General features: G+C 45.1%; 1 protein-coding gene across 1 annotated transcript in view; it reads left to right on the plus strand.

The window, feature by feature from the left end:
- Positions 1-4,124, plus strand: part of GRIN2B (glutamate ionotropic receptor NMDA type subunit 2B) — a gene marked incomplete at both ends in the record, with an annotated part of 173,376 nt that extends 169,252 nt beyond the window's left edge. The window contains 2 exons of the mRNA XM_083859506.1: positions 143-381; positions 2,217-4,124. Coding sequence (XP_083715632.1) covers positions 143-381; positions 2,217-4,124 — 2,147 coding nt within the window. The remainder of the gene's footprint in view (positions 1-142; positions 382-2,216) is intronic.
- Between the last annotated feature and the right edge of the window lie 12,275 nt (positions 4,125-16,399).

A 16,399-nucleotide genomic window follows, 5' to 3' on the forward strand; every position in this document is an offset into this window, starting at 1 on the left:
GAATGTTGTAGATGTGGAAAAAGAACATGGAGACTGGAAATTACATTAGATCAGCTTTTTGCTTTCAGTCTGCCCCAGTTTGAGCTCTTCAGCCATTGCGGGATTATCTAACCTGTTTCTTTCCTTCTGTCTGTTGTTCTAGGGGAGATGGAGGAGCTGGAAGCTCTCTGGCTCACTGGCATTTGTCACAATGAGAAGAATGAGGTTATGAGCAGCCAGCTGGATATAGATAACATGGCAGGTGTCTTCTACATGTTGGGAGCAGCCATGGCCCTCAGTCTCATCACCTTCATCTGTGAGCATCTCTTCTACTGGCAATTCCGCCACTGCTTCATGGGTGTCTGCTCTGGCAAGCCTGGTGTGGTCTTCTCCATCAGCAGGGTGAGTGCCATTAACTGTCAGGGATGAACAGAAGCTTTATTAGACAGTCCTAGGTACTGGAGATGAGAATACCCACCAAGAGTGTCTAATGCACAGGTGGCAGTCTGCAGTGTCATCTTTGCATTGTTAATCTTGCAAAACCGTGTTAGTTTTTTTCTGCGATGTCTCTGATCTCTGCTGGAATATGGTTATGGAAATGGATATTTCATATGGAAATGAAAACACAGGAAAAGACAAGTTAACTATTACTGTTTGCTCCCCCAAAGTGAGTTGTGAGGAGGCCAAATTTGGGGACCCCCCAAATGTAATCAAGTGATGATGGATAATATGATGAGAAATTTGGGAGTTATACATTGTCCTCTGAATTACAGCTTTTCAGGTGAACATTTGTTAACTAGAAGTATGCCTTCATTGACAGTCAGAAGTCCTTAACTGAAAGCCATGCCTGGAACTATGCAGAAATCTTTCCACAGAGGATGACCACATAAACTAAGCAATAGCTTTATGCAAATCTGCCTTGGGGTACAACATTTACATTTAAAGTAGATTCTAGCCATTTCTGAGTCATCTTCTGCTGTAAGTGTTGCTAGCAGTATCCCATTTGGAGCTTATTTTCCTTCTTTCAAGCCACTGGCCCTTTCTCCTGATCCATTCTGAAGTGAGGTCAAATCTTGGCATTTTTTAGCTCAGCATCTAATGTAGCAGAATTTACTTGGATTGTACAAGGACTATATAATTGCTGCATAACAGATTGAAGAGAAATGACAAAGCCTTTTGAGTGCAAGGGCACAGCCTCTCTTCTATGTTGTTAGTTTCTAATGTGGTTTTGTCTGGAGATGACATGGGGCGTCATGTTTGGTGACCCTTAGCTAAGAAGAGATTCTTTCATTCTGTGGTTTTCTGTTAGACCTGGGCCAGGTTGGTGAAAGGTCTGAAAAGTGTTAATCATCTGCTAGCTGCTGAGAAACCATGATAACATGATGTGATGGTGTCCATTTCACAATTGACATTAATCATCAGGCACCATTTGGCAGATCGGGGAATAAAAGAGCCCCTTTCATTCTGTTCTTCAGGATAGCCCTTGCAAACAGTCATGGGTGAAATGAGCTTGTGGAGAATGTGGAGGAATTGGGCCCTTCTGCTGTCTGATTTGAGGTTGAATAGAGGACTTTTGCTTTCAGGGACATAATTTTGGAGCCTGTTATCACTGTTAAATTTAACTGAATGCAATTAAAAATTCTATTGTACCTCAGGCAACCAGATGCAAAATACCTAAACACCTATTCAAGAACTCTGCTCTTTCTCTGTTTCCTTTTCTAATCCATACTGGTGATAAATGTAGCTAAGTTTATAACAAATGAAGCTGTTCCCTTTTTAAGATAGCTCCTGTCTGGTTGATTCACTGATGCCCAGATGATTTTCAAGGGCCAAAACAGACTTTCATCCTCTCATCTACACAGAATCATTTGTCTTGATTCTTTTATTCCCAAGGATATTATTGTCCCTGTTTGCAATTCTGTATTTATACCTACTAGATTTAACTAACTCTTACAGATGCAAGCAGGCGTTCCTGCATCCTGGAGATACGGCTTGAAACAAAGCAGAGGAAGAGAGGGAAAAGAAAAATGTGAGGGTCAAGAAAGAGAGTCAGAACAGAAAGGGTTGGTAGAGAAGATTTGATTTCATTTGATTTGATTGTGCTTCATGATGGAAGGCTGATAGTCCCTACTATCCTACAGGAACACCCTCTTGATGCACAGGGTGCTTCCCAGTTCAGGTCCCCCTCTATGTTTTCTATGCAGGACTGCTCATCTCCTTGCTTTCTCTCATTTCAGGGTATCTACAGCTGCATCCATGGTGTGGCCATTGAAGAACGCCAGTCAGCAATGAACTCCCCCACAGCAACAATGAACAACACCCATTCCAACATCCTCCGCCTGCTTCGGACAGCCAAGAACATGGCCAACCTGTCAGGGGTCAATGGCTCACCACAGAGTGCCCTGGACTTTATACGCCGCGAGTCATCTGTCTATGATATCTCTGAGCACCGCCGCAGCTTCACTCACTCGGACTGCAAATCCTACAACAACCCCCCCTGCGAGGAGAACCTCTTTAGTGACTATATTAGTGAGGTGGAAAGGACCTTTGGCAATCTCCAGCTGAAGGACAGCAATGTGTATCAGGACCACTACCACCACCACCACCGTCCCCATAGCATTGGCAGCACCAGCTCCATTGACGGGCTCTATGACTGTGACAACCCACCCTTCAATGCCCAGTCACGCTCCATTGGGAAGAAGCCCTTGGACCTGGGGTTACCCCCTGCTAAGCACAGCCAGCTCGGTGACCTTTATGGCAAGTTCTCCTTCAAGAGTGACCGCTACGGGGGCAGCGGGACCCATGATGACCTGATCCGCTCGGATGTCTCTGACATTTCCACTCACACAGTCACCTATGGCAACATTGAGGGCAATGCAGCCAAGAGGCGGAAGCAGCAGTACAAGGACAGCCTGAAGAAGCGCCCAGCCTCCGCCAAGTCCCGGAGGGAATTTGATGAGATAGAGCTGGCCTATCGCCGGCGCCCGCCCCGCTCGCCTGACCACAAGCGCTACTTCAGGGACAAGGAAGGGCTACGGGACTTCTACCTTGACCAGTTTCGGACCAAGGAGAACTCACCACACTGGGAACACGTGGACCTGACGGATATCTACAAAGAAAGGGGAGATGAGTTTAAGCGCGACACGGGAGGAGGAGGGGGTGGATCCTGCACTAACAGGGCCCATCACAAGCATGGCTCAGGCGAGTTTGGTGCAGGCAATGAGCACAAGCATGGTGTTGTGAGTGGGGTCCCTGCGCCATGGGAGAAGAACTTGACCAATCTAGACTGGGAAGACCGGACCGGGGCTAATTTCTGCCGCAGTTGCCCTTCTAAGCTGCACAACTATACGCCATCAACAGTGGGGCAGAACTCCAACCGCCAGGCCTGTATCCGCTGTGAGGCTTGCAAGAAAGCTGGCAACCTGTATGACATCAGTGAGGACAATTCACTCCAAGAGCTGGACCAGCCGCCTGCCCCTGTGCCCGTGTCCACCAGTGCCACCTCCTCCTCCAAATATCCTCAGAGCCCTTCCAATTCTGCCTCTAAGGTGCAGAAGAAGAACCGCAACAAACTCCGTCGGCAGCACTCCTACGACACCTTTGTGGACCTGCAGAAAGATGACTCAGCCCTGGCCCCCCGCAGCGTCAGCCTCAAGGACAAGGGCCGCTTTTTGGAGGGGAGCCCCTACGCCCACATGTTTGAGATGCCAGCCAGTGACACCACCTTTGCCAACAACAAGTCCTCAGTGCCCGCCACCAGCTACCACCACCACAACAATCCTGGCAGCAGTGGGGGCTACATGCTCAGCAAGTCACTCTACCCTGATCGGGTCACCCAAAACCCTTTCATCCCCACTTTTGGGGATGACCAATGCTTGCTCCACGGCAGCAAATCTTATTTCTTCAGGCAGCCTGTGGTGGCAGGAGGGCCCAAAGCCAGGCCAGACTTCCGAGCCATTGTCACCACCAACAAGCCGGTGGTCTCAGCCCTTCATGGGGCTGTGCCAGCCCGTTTCCAGAAGGACATCTGTATAGGGAACCAGTCCAACCCCTGTGTGCCTAACAACAAAAACCCCAGGGCTTTCAATGGCTCCAGCAACGGGCATGTTTATGAGAAACTCTCCAGTATTGAGTCTGATGTTTGAGTGAGAGGGGAAGAGCACGGGGAGGGACTGGGGATGTAGGGGAGTATGGGAGGGTGGGGTGGGATTAATCCCATCAGCTACTCTCCTGAGTTGTCCTTAGTTTGTGGGATACTCGAGTTGTGAGAAGTGCAGCACTGGTGACAAGTGCCACCTCTTTGGTTTCCCCTCTTCCTCCTCCATTCCCAAGCCTCCCGTTTTATATCTTTTTCCATGTTCTCACTCCTTCCATTCTCTTCCATTCCTGGCCATTGCACTTTACAGTGATGTCGGAGTTGGATATCCTTGCTTGTGGTTTCAGGAAGCAGAGAAAAAGGCAGGGAAGGGGTGGGCTGAGGAGGAGCAGCAGTGATTTTGGTGTTCACTTCTGCTGGCTCCCAGCAGGGAAAGGCATGTGTGCACACAGCTATGTGTGTGTGTGGCAGGAGGAGGCAGCAGCAGCAGTGTAATGGACATGCAGGAAAATATGCTTGCTCAGGCAACTCTTCCTAAAACTGCCTAGAAAAGAGTAGTGTTTGACGTGGAGAAAGTGAAGGGAGAAGAACAAGACTAACTTGATGATGCACTTATATGTTAGCTATATTGAGGTTCTTATTATATTATTTTGTGAAGATTATAGGGCTGAAATAAATAAATATATATATATATATGTATATATATATGTATATTTGCATATATGCTGAGAGACTTTTCACTAAAATTTTGAATTGTCTGCTGGGGATGTGGAGGGAGGGAAGAATTGTCTGCAGGTCAGGCTAGTGGTTTCACTATGGCTATTACAGCCATTGCATCTATGGCAGGCTAGTGGGAGAGAGAGAGAAAAGAAATGGAGTCTGAGTTTGAGAAAGCTGATCAGCAGTCTTCCTGACTCTGGAGTTGGTTTCTCAAACACAGACAAAAGATGATGTTTTGCACTGAAATAAGAAGGATTTGAGGAAAGAGGAGCAGTGTTGGTTCATTAGCTATGAGCTGCTTACTAATTCTGACGTTCTTCAAGGGTGGGAGCAGTATATAGTATGAGTTTGCCTATATGCGAGTATATATGATAACTTTATACTTGAAATGTCTGTGAAGAAAGCAAAATAAACCCACTATCCTATGAGGTGTCTGGAGAACAAACACAGTAGAACAGAGCTTAAGAGTAGGGAAAGGTGGGGAGTTTTTTCACTGTCACTTCAGGGGACACCCATTTTGGCATGTCTTTTCAGCAAGGATGGGAGAGAAAGAAGGAGCTTAATCCTTCTTCTCTCTCTGTGCTTTGCCAGCAGGTTGGAACAAAAATAATAGGGTGCCCTCTGCCAATGCTGGAAAGGAAAAAAGAAATGCCATAGAAGGGTGCATGTGGTGGCAGTGGTGCTGGCAGACTGTTTCAATGCCTCCTTGCACATGTGGAAATGGGAGGAGGGTGTATACACCCATGGGAAATACATATGTATATTTACTATTGAATGTACAGAGGAAGTACACAGCCTGTCTTCCTGGGAAGAGGTGTGCTTGAATAAATGCCAGAGAGCACAGAAACTTGTGCTGAAGACTGAAGATGTGCAAAGCTGAGATTTGCGTGTACACGTGCGTGTGCCTCTGTGTGAAAGAGATACTAGCACAGGTGTAAAGCTGGAATAGCCTAGGGTTTTCCATCCCTGCAGTTGTAGTGACAGCTTTCCTGGTGCACTTAGTATCAATAAGAGTGTTTTTTCTTTCCGTTGTATCATTTTACATGCAAGTTAAACTAAAGGAAAAGGAGCAATGGTAGGAGTGAGAAGCTGAACACACCTTTCATATGTCATCTATCTCCTGAGATGGGGGTGTGGACCGACCTCTCCCATCCTGAGAGATATGGCAAAGTCTCTATGGCTTATCCTGGGTTGGTCCCAGTGTCTCAATCACCATGACTCACCAGGTGAAGGGTTGAGAGGGTCCTGTGCTGAGAACATGGGGACACTGCTGAGGATAAGGGAGATGGCAGCCCCGTCTTTATGAGCCACGTTTCTTGGAGCTGAAAGCCACCTCTCTCACATTCCTCACCACACCATGGTTGATTTTATCTTACCGTTCTCTTTTTAAGCCAACAGAAGGCCTTTTGTTTATTTTTTAAGCTGAGGCAGGGGGGAGGGTGGGATTTACCTGTAAAGTCAAAGTGTGTGAGGAGAGGGTGGGCAGGGTTGGTGAGGGGAATATTTTCTTATATTTCATTGAAGAAATTAAGGAGGAAAGAGGGGAAGAGTCTTTGTGATGCCACCCCCTACTCTTTGGGGTAAGGGAATTTCTTACTCTTTCTCTCTTCTCTCATTACAAGGACAAAAAGGAAAAGAAAAGAGAAAAAAAGAAACCAAACAAATTAACAGAGCGATCTGCAATCCAGAACACATGGCAGCTTGTCAGACACCTCTGATAGCAGCCACCAAGAAGGCGTTCCTTTCATTTGTAAATATTTCTTTTTTATTGCGTTTTTGTATAAATTGGTGTTTCTCTTCTCGTGAATATTCAGGTCGTGGGGTGGGAGGGAGGGGAAGTTTGTTTCCATTCTGTTTGTTTTCTATGACTTTTCAGGCTGCATTTTTGGAAGCGGTTTACGCAGGTCGAGGCCGTATGAATGAGAAAAAAAAAGAGAGAGAGAGAGAGAGAAACCCATGTGTGTTGTGTTTCCCCAAGGCCCCCTGTATTGCCCTATCACCTTTATCTTCATGAATGGAAGACGCCGGGACATCACTTCAAGCCTTGCCAGCAGGGTTTCATGTTTTGATGGGAACACCCCCAATTCCTTTTTGCATATAAACTCTTTGTACCAGCATCTCTGTGGAGTTTGGGCCTCAAGGCACTACACTGTCTTGATAGTGGTGGGGTGAACCATCAAGTTGGCCACTCAGGTTGGACCATCACTTTGACATTAAGAGACTTCTCCAACGCTACTTTGGTTTAGAAATCTTGGACCTGGGAAAGCTCGTGATAATTTCCGATATTTCCTAAGGGCTTGGGGTTGGGAAGCTTGACAGCTGACAAGGGCAGCTAATCTCTTTGTTGGTTATCTTGGTACTTTTCCATCCCTCCCCACCTGGAACAAGGAAACCTGGAGGGTGGCTCTGCAGGGAAATTAAGCTGAAAACAAACCAAAAAGAAGTTAATGGAACTTTTTTCAAATCTCTTCTTGAAGGTTCTGATTTTTGTGTTCCGGGTCGAAAGTTGGTTCGTATTTGCTCTGAACTGGTCTGTCCCTTGTTCCACTGATTGGCAAATGATAGTTTGCCAAAATCATTATCTAGTATTCTTACTGTTGTAGCACTGTTAACACTCCGAGTGCTCTGCAAATATTAATTGTGCCACAAACCACTCGAATGCTCTAGGGCAACCAGAAAAGAAGAACTGGAAATTCTGGACTGAACCACTGGTCTAACCACAGGAGTCTGGTATTTTGCCTTCTCCCATAATATATTAGGCCATGTGTCCATCAGGTTAATCCTTTCTCCTATAAGTGATCTTTTCTGGTTGCTTTGTTTATTTTAGTTCTGACAGGTCAACAAGTTTTGGGACAGAGACGAAGGGGAAAGGGTGGGAGGGGGGAGGGTGTAATACATAATCAAGAAAATAAATCAATGATGTTATTAAACTCTGATTATATATTTAGAATTTTAGATTTGGTGTATTTTCATTACAAGTATTCAAGTGAATCAAACAGGTAATATAGCAGCAGGTGTTGTCTGTATTAGAAAGCCACCCATGTGCTGTTTATTACCTGTCCAGAAAATAATGGGATTTCATACTAGAGCCTGACAAAACTCCACATCCCCTGCCTTACCATTTCTCTCTCTCTGCTGTAGAAACACCAGTATTTTCTGGGGCAGTGGCTGGGAACATTTCTTCTCTCTGAAGCTTTCTGCACACAAGAATACTGAGCAAAAACCGTTGTGTCCTCTACAGTTGATGACCTCTACTGAATATTTGCAGATAGCCTCCCAGAAAAGATTAGGCACCTTTGGCAATGTTTCTGACATTTTACCTCCTCACTTCTAGCCAGAGGAATGGCTCTCTGAGAGGTATTTTTGTGAGCCATGTTCTTCTGAAATGGTACTGGAGTGTATGTACTCAGCTGAAGGAGGAAGTCTATGAACGACATGGTGGAAATGTGCAAAAAGAAAGTGCCATACACAGTGGAAAGTGGAAAAGCAACTGGCAGGTAGAACTTACAGCTATGGATCTCCACATCATAAACCTTATTGGAGTATTCACACCAGCTTGTTACTGTAGTACAACACAACACAGGCTGGTGTAGTAGTTCTCTGTCTCCCATCATGTCTCCCAGTCAGGGCAGTATCAGAACTTGGAATGTCACATCCTAAGTAGGCAAGAAAAGCTACAGTCAGAACTTGTTGTCAGTTGAGACAATGAAGCACACTGTCCCCACCTCAACAACAAAAAATCCCATTCTCTCTGAAAATCCAGCATGCGTTGTCAGAACTCTCCAGGTGAGAACCCCAGTGGGTTCCAAATGCTCAGCAATATCAAAGTATGAACTTCGCCTGTAGGGAACTGATACTTCAATTTCCAGCATATGGGGGGAGGAAGGTTCATTTGTGGTGTTGCAAAGGATTTGATGGAGGGGTTAAGAGTTGCCAGGATGGCCTCTTCTTCAGCTATATATGCTGATGTTGAGCTCCTCACTCTGAGAAGACACTAGCGTCCATCTTGAATAGAGCTCCTTTGTACATTCAGACCAGGCTGTTGCTCACAGCAAAATTGCCAGCAAAAGAGAGAGGGGGAGATAAAGAATGAATATGATGATGGTGACAGGTTGGAGTGATCAGAGATACCTCAGGGATCTTCATAGGCAAGTCTTTGCTTTAGAGCTTTCTATCAAATATGGCATATCCTCCAACCTCCATTGCTTATCAACAGATGGAAGCAAGCCTGGGAACACAGCCAATGATCAGACTTAGGCCTTTTACACATCCTCCACTCCAGTCAAACAACCTTTGATGAGCCCTTCTCACGGAGAAGGGTGGGAGGTTGCACTTCCCCACGCATTTTGATGCCAAAATAAAAGGGAAAATGGAAGCGGATAAACATCAGGAGTGTTGATGAAAGGATTTTGTGCTGACCCTCTCTGCCCTTGCTCTATGGAATCACATTTCACCCTTTCTTCTCACTCCAAGCTGGCAAAGGGTAGGGTCCAGTTATTCTTCCTTGCTGTGGCATATGCCTGGTCACCCCAGGAGCCTCTGGGAGCTGTGTATGGGAAAGGAACCAAATTGCTGGCAACAAATGGGGAAAGACTTCAAGCCACGATCCCCATCTGCACCCACTCTTTCCCCTAAGTGCTTCCCTGCTGCTGAACACACCTGGCGTGTCCACCTGGAACACACCTACCATGCTGCTGGATGCTGCAGGTAGTTGCGATAGTAACTAGTGGGACCTGATTGTTGTCCCCACAAGGGCTTATTTTCAATTTGCAGCCAAATAGATTTCCAAGCCATAGACCCTAGCTGCATTCACCCTGTGGCTTCCTCTCTTCTCCCCCATCAAAGGCAAACTGGAGTGCCAAGTGTCTCACTGGCAAGATAAATACTATTGCTTCATTTTCATCATGGGCCCTCTGGACCTCCCTGGGGCTGACTGCAGACAAACCTGGGTGTCTGCCACTACAACGGCAACAATGAAAACCACTTTGCAATTTGCTTTCAAATTTTTTCTGTTTCTTGAGAGTCCTCAAATTCCTTTCCTAGCTATGCCATTTGAGTGAATTCTGGCACCCTTCTGCCATTGCTGACAACAAAACTGACACAGCATAAACTTGCTTGTGTATAGAAAAAAGACAGTGAAACCATATTGCAGAGAGCAGGACTCATGTCTGCCAATGTCAAGGGTACAGTGCCTGGAGTGCTGAAGTAGAGAGGGCTCTATCTCTGTGATGCGTTGGTAGTTCAGATCTCTTAACCCGCTGTCTTCCTGCCATTAAAGGTTCACAGCAAGCACTAGTATATACTCCAAAAGGTCAGAAAATAATTCCATGCTGTGGAACAGGGGTTCCTCTGGGCATGCATACACATACGAGACATACTAGGGAAGTGAGACATACATGAACAAACAAGAGGCAGCAGGAAGCTGTGAGGTTTGCGTGCCTGTATGTACACACACACACACACACACACACACACACACACACACACACGACACATAGTACATGGCAGAACACTTAATGACTCTGTCCCACAACACATTTTTGCCAAGTAGGAATAGCGTGACCTTTCCTAATGTTCGGCTGGTAGTTATTTAATTTATGTATTCACTTTGTGACTTTTACATCATCTGCTTTCTTGACTGCAGCATTACTGTGTATATACATGTGTATATATGTACAGAAACTACAGCTCAAGCAATTATATTCAGGTTGGGAAAAGGGTGGGTTTTATATCTGTACAGTATTTCATTATTAAATAATGGCATGGGGGGGTGGGAAAGTTAACTTCTAAATTGTGATTTTATTGGTCTGTGGTGTTTGAAGTTGTTTCAGTGGTTGCTTTTGCCGGTTCGGAAAGTTTATCTGGATGTTTTATGTGTGTGCCAAGAAAGGGTCCCCAGAAAGGGGAGGTTTGGGATTGAAAAGGGGTGGTGGGTAGCAGAGGGTAATAATAATTTCCTGTAATAAAAGCCGTGTTGGTTGCTAGGGACTGTGTGAGGCACAAGGCTGTTTCCTTCTCCATGTGCTTTGCGCTTTGATTACTTCCTCTTCCCTGGTCCCCATTGTCTTCCCCCTGGGATGTCAGCAGGGTACATTTGTTACTGTGGATTACACAGATCTCCCTATGGGCCTTCTTCTCCTGGCCAACTCTTCCTTCTCCCTCTTTTTGCAGTCTTTCCAGTACCAGTGAAAGGAGAAGTGGAATGGTCTCAGACCCTCTGTGCCATTCTTGATCACTTTATTTCTTCTGCTCTTTGTCCTTCCTCTTAGCAGAACCTCATTTTCAGGTGTTTTGATCTCTCCAGCAGCTTACTGCTTCATCTCCCTGGCTTCTTATCTACTTTCCCATCTTACACCAATTCTTCAATTTTATCTCAATGCCTCTTCCCTCAAAATTACTTAGGTTGGCAGTTTGCCCACTCTCCTTCTCTTGTTACTCTCTTGTTGCTCTGTTGTCTTCATCAGCCTGTGCAATGCTGTGTAGAAGATGAGTAAAGGGCAGAGATCCACTTCTACTCTCCTGGAAAATTCTAGCCATGACCAGATTTTTAGATGATATTTTGTAGCTATTTTTGACTTATCTGTCATGTTCACTGAAGTAGTGTTCTGCTTCTGTACACTCAAGAAATAAGAAATCATCAATATGGCAAATTTTCCCATGCAAGGGAGCAGAGAAATTGTATTTTTTTGAGAAAATCCAGAGAAAGGACATAATTTCTGTCCTTGATGGCTGACAGATAAATTCATAGCAGGGAGATACACAGATTTCATCCACTCGAGGTTGACCCATATCAGGATCAGTACAGTTTCTTTGCTTTTACTCCATGTGAATAAGGCAAGGCTGCTGGAGAGAAGTATGCCATCTTTTGAAAGCACAGGGCACTTCCTTTATTGCCTAGAGGCTTCTAAAGACCTATGTGAAGTTCTGCTGTGTTGCACACCTGGGAGCGAATGCCCAGTAGTATTTGGTACCTTTCTGTCTGACAAGTTGGTGTAACCTGGTACTTGACATTATCTGCTTGGTTTGTGGTCTGATGTCGCAGCAGTAAGGAGAGTGATAGGATGGTGAATAAGCATGGAGAGAGCCAATGCGAGACTGGTAGAGGCTCTAGGCAGATGCCAAGACGTCTCCTTCCTTCCCTTTTTGACAATGTGCATTGTTCCTTAATCAACCCACCATCCTCAATGTCCCTGACTGCTTATCCCTGAAGAACAAGGGTCTGCTGGCCACGATCTGAGAAAGGGCCAGTCAGTCTCTGTGTATGTAGTGTAGTTGTACGAAAATACACAAGCAGTGCAGGGAGCAATGCAAAGGGTCAGGATGGCCAAGGTTATTCAGAGCAGCAGTCTTCTCCCAGCTGCAGCTAACTCATACTCAACCTGCCATTCCATTGCAGACCTGTGTTTCTGATTTCTGGGTGAGAAAAACCACCACAGCCACCAGGGAATGGATTTCTGCTCACAGCTGTGAGGAGGATAGTCAGGCTTCTGATGTACCCTTGCTGTGATGGCATCACTGTCCCAGCATGGTCCACGGAGGTCAGATTGTCTGGCTACAATTATCTGTAAGTCTGGGAGGAGGTGTATGTTTGTACATTTGTGACTCCTGGCAGAACTCTAAACATAAGTGGAGTTGGAAGTGCTGGCCCATTTAGTGCTACCGTAATGATACAGGTAGGTTTCTCCTTGGGAGTACATCCCATAGATTATTTTATGGCCAAATATTAAGTTACCTTTCTGAACATCATGAGGCCTTTTGCTGTGTTTCCTTTCCCTATTCTATGTGCCAAAAGTACAGCATAATGGCAACACTGCAGGGTGTCCAGAGAGAAGGCATCCATTACATGAGACTTCTCTCTAGGCCCTTGGACACTGGCTGGTAAGTCCTATGTCAACTGGAGAAAGGTTATACCTGTCACTGAACAGAAAAAAATCAGTCAAGGGGATAAGATTCAAGTTTTATACTTTCTCCCTCCCTTCAAGTTTTGTGCTTTCCTTGCAGACCTTGGAGCCAAATCCATCTTCACAGGCAGCTAAACTCCTGTGAAATTCAAGGAGCTTTCAGAATAGCCATTTAGGGGTTTAGATGCCTGGAATGGCTTTTTTGGATTCTCTTCCTTGTGTGGGCCTCTTCCTGCAGTGTATTTTGCCAGGATTCATCTCCCAGGAACCTACCATGCTTGAACATAGCTTAGAGGGGTTCCCTCTGCTTAGGATCACAATGTGTATCTTGCATGCTTGTTGTTTGCTACTTGTCTGTATTTCTTGCATGTGTCTACTTGTGGGGGACAGGGGTGGGTTCATGTTGGTATGTGTATTTATGCAGCCTGCACACATTTGTATGTATGGTGCCACTGTGCGTGTGCTTAGGTGTTTGTACGCATGTGTTTGAGCTGAGACAAAAGTGATGGGAGCTGTATGCTGCTAAAGCTAGATGATGGGTACCTGCAGGTAAATTGGCAACCCTCTTGTTCCTTCCTGGTACACTCTGGCTTGGCTGCTTTTTTGGATTCCAGGGGACCAGCTCTGAATCCGTGATGAGGCTAGGATACAGACCCCTGTAGAGGTTTTGACTACAGCACCAGAAACCCATTCCATGTGTTCATTCACTTCTGTGCTTCATCCACTGTGCCATATTTCCAAACCATTGGCCACACTCATTACCTACTTTGGCCTTAACTGGTAGGTGGAGAAGGAAGACAATCACACACTGACTGGTAAGGTCTTTTGGAAGAGATCTGGTCAATCTGATCTGTGACTATCACAAAACTGTAACTTCCTTGCTATTCATTTTCCTGCCTCCTAGGGCAATGCAAGCACTGAAATTCCACTTGCAAGAAAACACTAGCCTGTCCTTTCTTGCTATTGTGTCAGACACAGGAAAACCTCACCTGAGCAGAGGTGAATTGATCTCCCATCCCGTTACTTGGAAAAACATCACTTTTGCTGCTTCAAGCTGAATAGGGAGCTTGCAAATCCCACAGTCTGGAGGGGTTTCCTTTCTCCAGAGGGGACAGTGAAAAGGAAGAGTAGAAGGAAGTAAACTTTCTGCAGCCATTCTCCATCCCATTCATTTCCAGGAGAGATCACAACGCTACTAGCACCAGAGAGGATGACCTGCTGGGAGGGCCCTACAGTGCCAACTGGCACAGCACTTTTAACTGGCCAAACTGCTGAACAAGACACTGCTGTCCTCTATCAGCAGCCAGAAGAGACAATCAGAACCCAATGAAGAGATGCCATGATTAGTCAGACAAGGAAGGAGCAACATTTAGGGCTCTCATAATTTAGCCTATCTTAAATATGCTTAACCAGCACTTTAGTGCTGGTGTCACTAGGCCTCTTTGATGGTTTCTTTTTCTTTATATATATGAAATATAAGAGAATAATCTGTGGTCTCCAATGACTCATTCTATCAGACCACTTCCATCCATCTCCTCTGCTTTCTTCCATGTCCAGCTGCTCTTTCCTCTCCATCAAACTGTATCTTGAGCTCTGCCATGTTTGTCTTTTATGGAAGAGAAAATATACGTGTGTGAATGTTTGTACACATGGCGTGTGTGTATTTTAGATATTATTGCTATTGTCAACATGCTATACCCCTAAAAGCTCCTAGCAAGCTGGAGCCTTCAAGAGGTGCTGTAGGAAATGACCTTACCACTTGGCAGCAGTCAGTGTGGGGGTTAGCACAGAAAGCTGCTAGCTTTGGAGGCCTCTTTGCCTGTCTCGTTGCTTTTCCTATCTTTGGAGCAGGCTGTCTCTCACCTGTGGTCAGAAACACAGCAAACTGCTCTTTTTAGCTTTGCATTTTCAAAATTTCTAACATGGTGGGGGGGAAAGGTTTATTGTTTAGATGTTGATTTATTTTGTATGCTTGTTTGTTTGTTTACACAGTCCTTTTAGTGGGCACAGGGAGGTGTTTTCAGCAATACAACTTTCCAAGACCTCAGTTCTGTGTGGTTATTGTTTGTATGGTTCAGCTGTATTTGGGGTCTTTCCTTTGTACATGTTTTTTCCTGAATGGCAGGGCTATCTTGAAAACGTCTTTTTGCCAGTGACCAAAGCACCATCTCTAAGTGGAGGTGAGGGCTGGTATATAGTGGAGGCAGCAGCCTTTTGGGAAGTAGCTTTTTTACTGACTTCCTTGTAGAGTCACAGAAGACAAAATATTTAATTGTTGCACAAGTGGGCTTTGGAGATTTTTGTTGTAGTTTTGGGGTTTGTTTTGCTTTGTTTTGAGAATTTTTTTGTATTCCCTCTTTTTCCTTCCTTTAAATTTTTTTCTCTTTTTTTTTTTTTTCCCCTTAAAAAATGTTAAAATGTTTCTCCAGTGAGCTTTGGCCATTGCACCAAAGGCTGCTGCAAGGCAGGGAGCCTGTCTGACCCTTGGGTTCTTCCCTTCTGAAGCCATGCAAGATTGTCTAGGTGAGGAAACAATTGGCTGTTTCCATGGCCATTCTTAGGACAAGACCCCTGTAGCTGAGGGGCTTGACCCAAAGGAAACAGTCACCCACACCAGATGATCCTGTAGTATGCGTGGATTGTGGATCAGGCTGCAGGGCAGGCAGGGGAAGATGGTTCACTGACCCTTGCACAGTCCTTCCCACACTGGAGCAGGAGCCAGGCATGTAGGTCTGCAACAGGGACAAATGAATGACCCTGAATGGGCCAGAGGTGTTCAGCCTTGCCTCTCCTGACCTATTTGCAAGTGGGTAGGAATGACTCTCAGCTTGGACAACATCATTCAAGGCTGAGCAGACTCTCACAGAATATGAAGTAGGAATTAAAGGTGGTGCATGGGCAGCTGGCCAGCTCTGAATATCATGACAGCTAAGGGAAAACCCAGCACCTTCATCCTTTGGCGCTTGGAAGTGGCTGAGGACAGCAGTGGAGGACTGTTGTGTCTACTAGAGTTGGGGCAGGTAGCGTCTCTAGACCTGGCACAGGTCAACTTCAGCTGTATTTGCTTTCTAACTAATGTATATTTACTTTGGAGAGCACTTTTGATAAGCTCAATCTGTCAACCAAAAGAAAAAGAAATACTCACCTCTAGTCTAAGTCTTCTACTGCCCAACACTGCTACCTCCTCTTCTCTTGAGCTGTTGGTACCTTGTGATGAACCTGGCCACCTATCAGGCTGTTGAACACAGCAGATACATCCTATCTGCTTCTGAGACCATCTTTGCCTAAATTTTGCCCACTGTTCATACCCTTTATGCATGCATATATGTGTACACACACACACCCCCCCACACACACCCCCCCACCCACCTCCAGCCACTTCACTGGTGAAAATCAGAGCCACAGAGACATGAGTGCCAAATGACTTTATTTCTCAAGTAAATGATATAAAAAGTTTTGTTCTTTTTCTTTCTTTTTTTTTTTTTTTTTTTTTTTTTTTTAAACATATGCAAATGTAAAAGGGAACCAACAGTGAATTGGTGGTGGTGAGAGGAAATGGGATGTTTTGTAACCCTAGCTGCAGTTAAAAAAAAAAAAAAAAAAGAAATAAAAAGAAATAAAAATACATTAAAAATATTTAAAAAACACAAAAGGGAAAAAAAACTTGAACTATTTTGGAAATATTGTGAATAATTTTTTGATA

The sequence above is a fragment of the Zosterops lateralis genome, assembly GCF_965231275.1.
Source record: "Zosterops lateralis genome assembly, chromosome: 4".
NCBI classification, from domain to species: Eukaryota; Metazoa; Chordata; class Aves; order Passeriformes; family Zosteropidae; genus Zosterops; species Zosterops lateralis.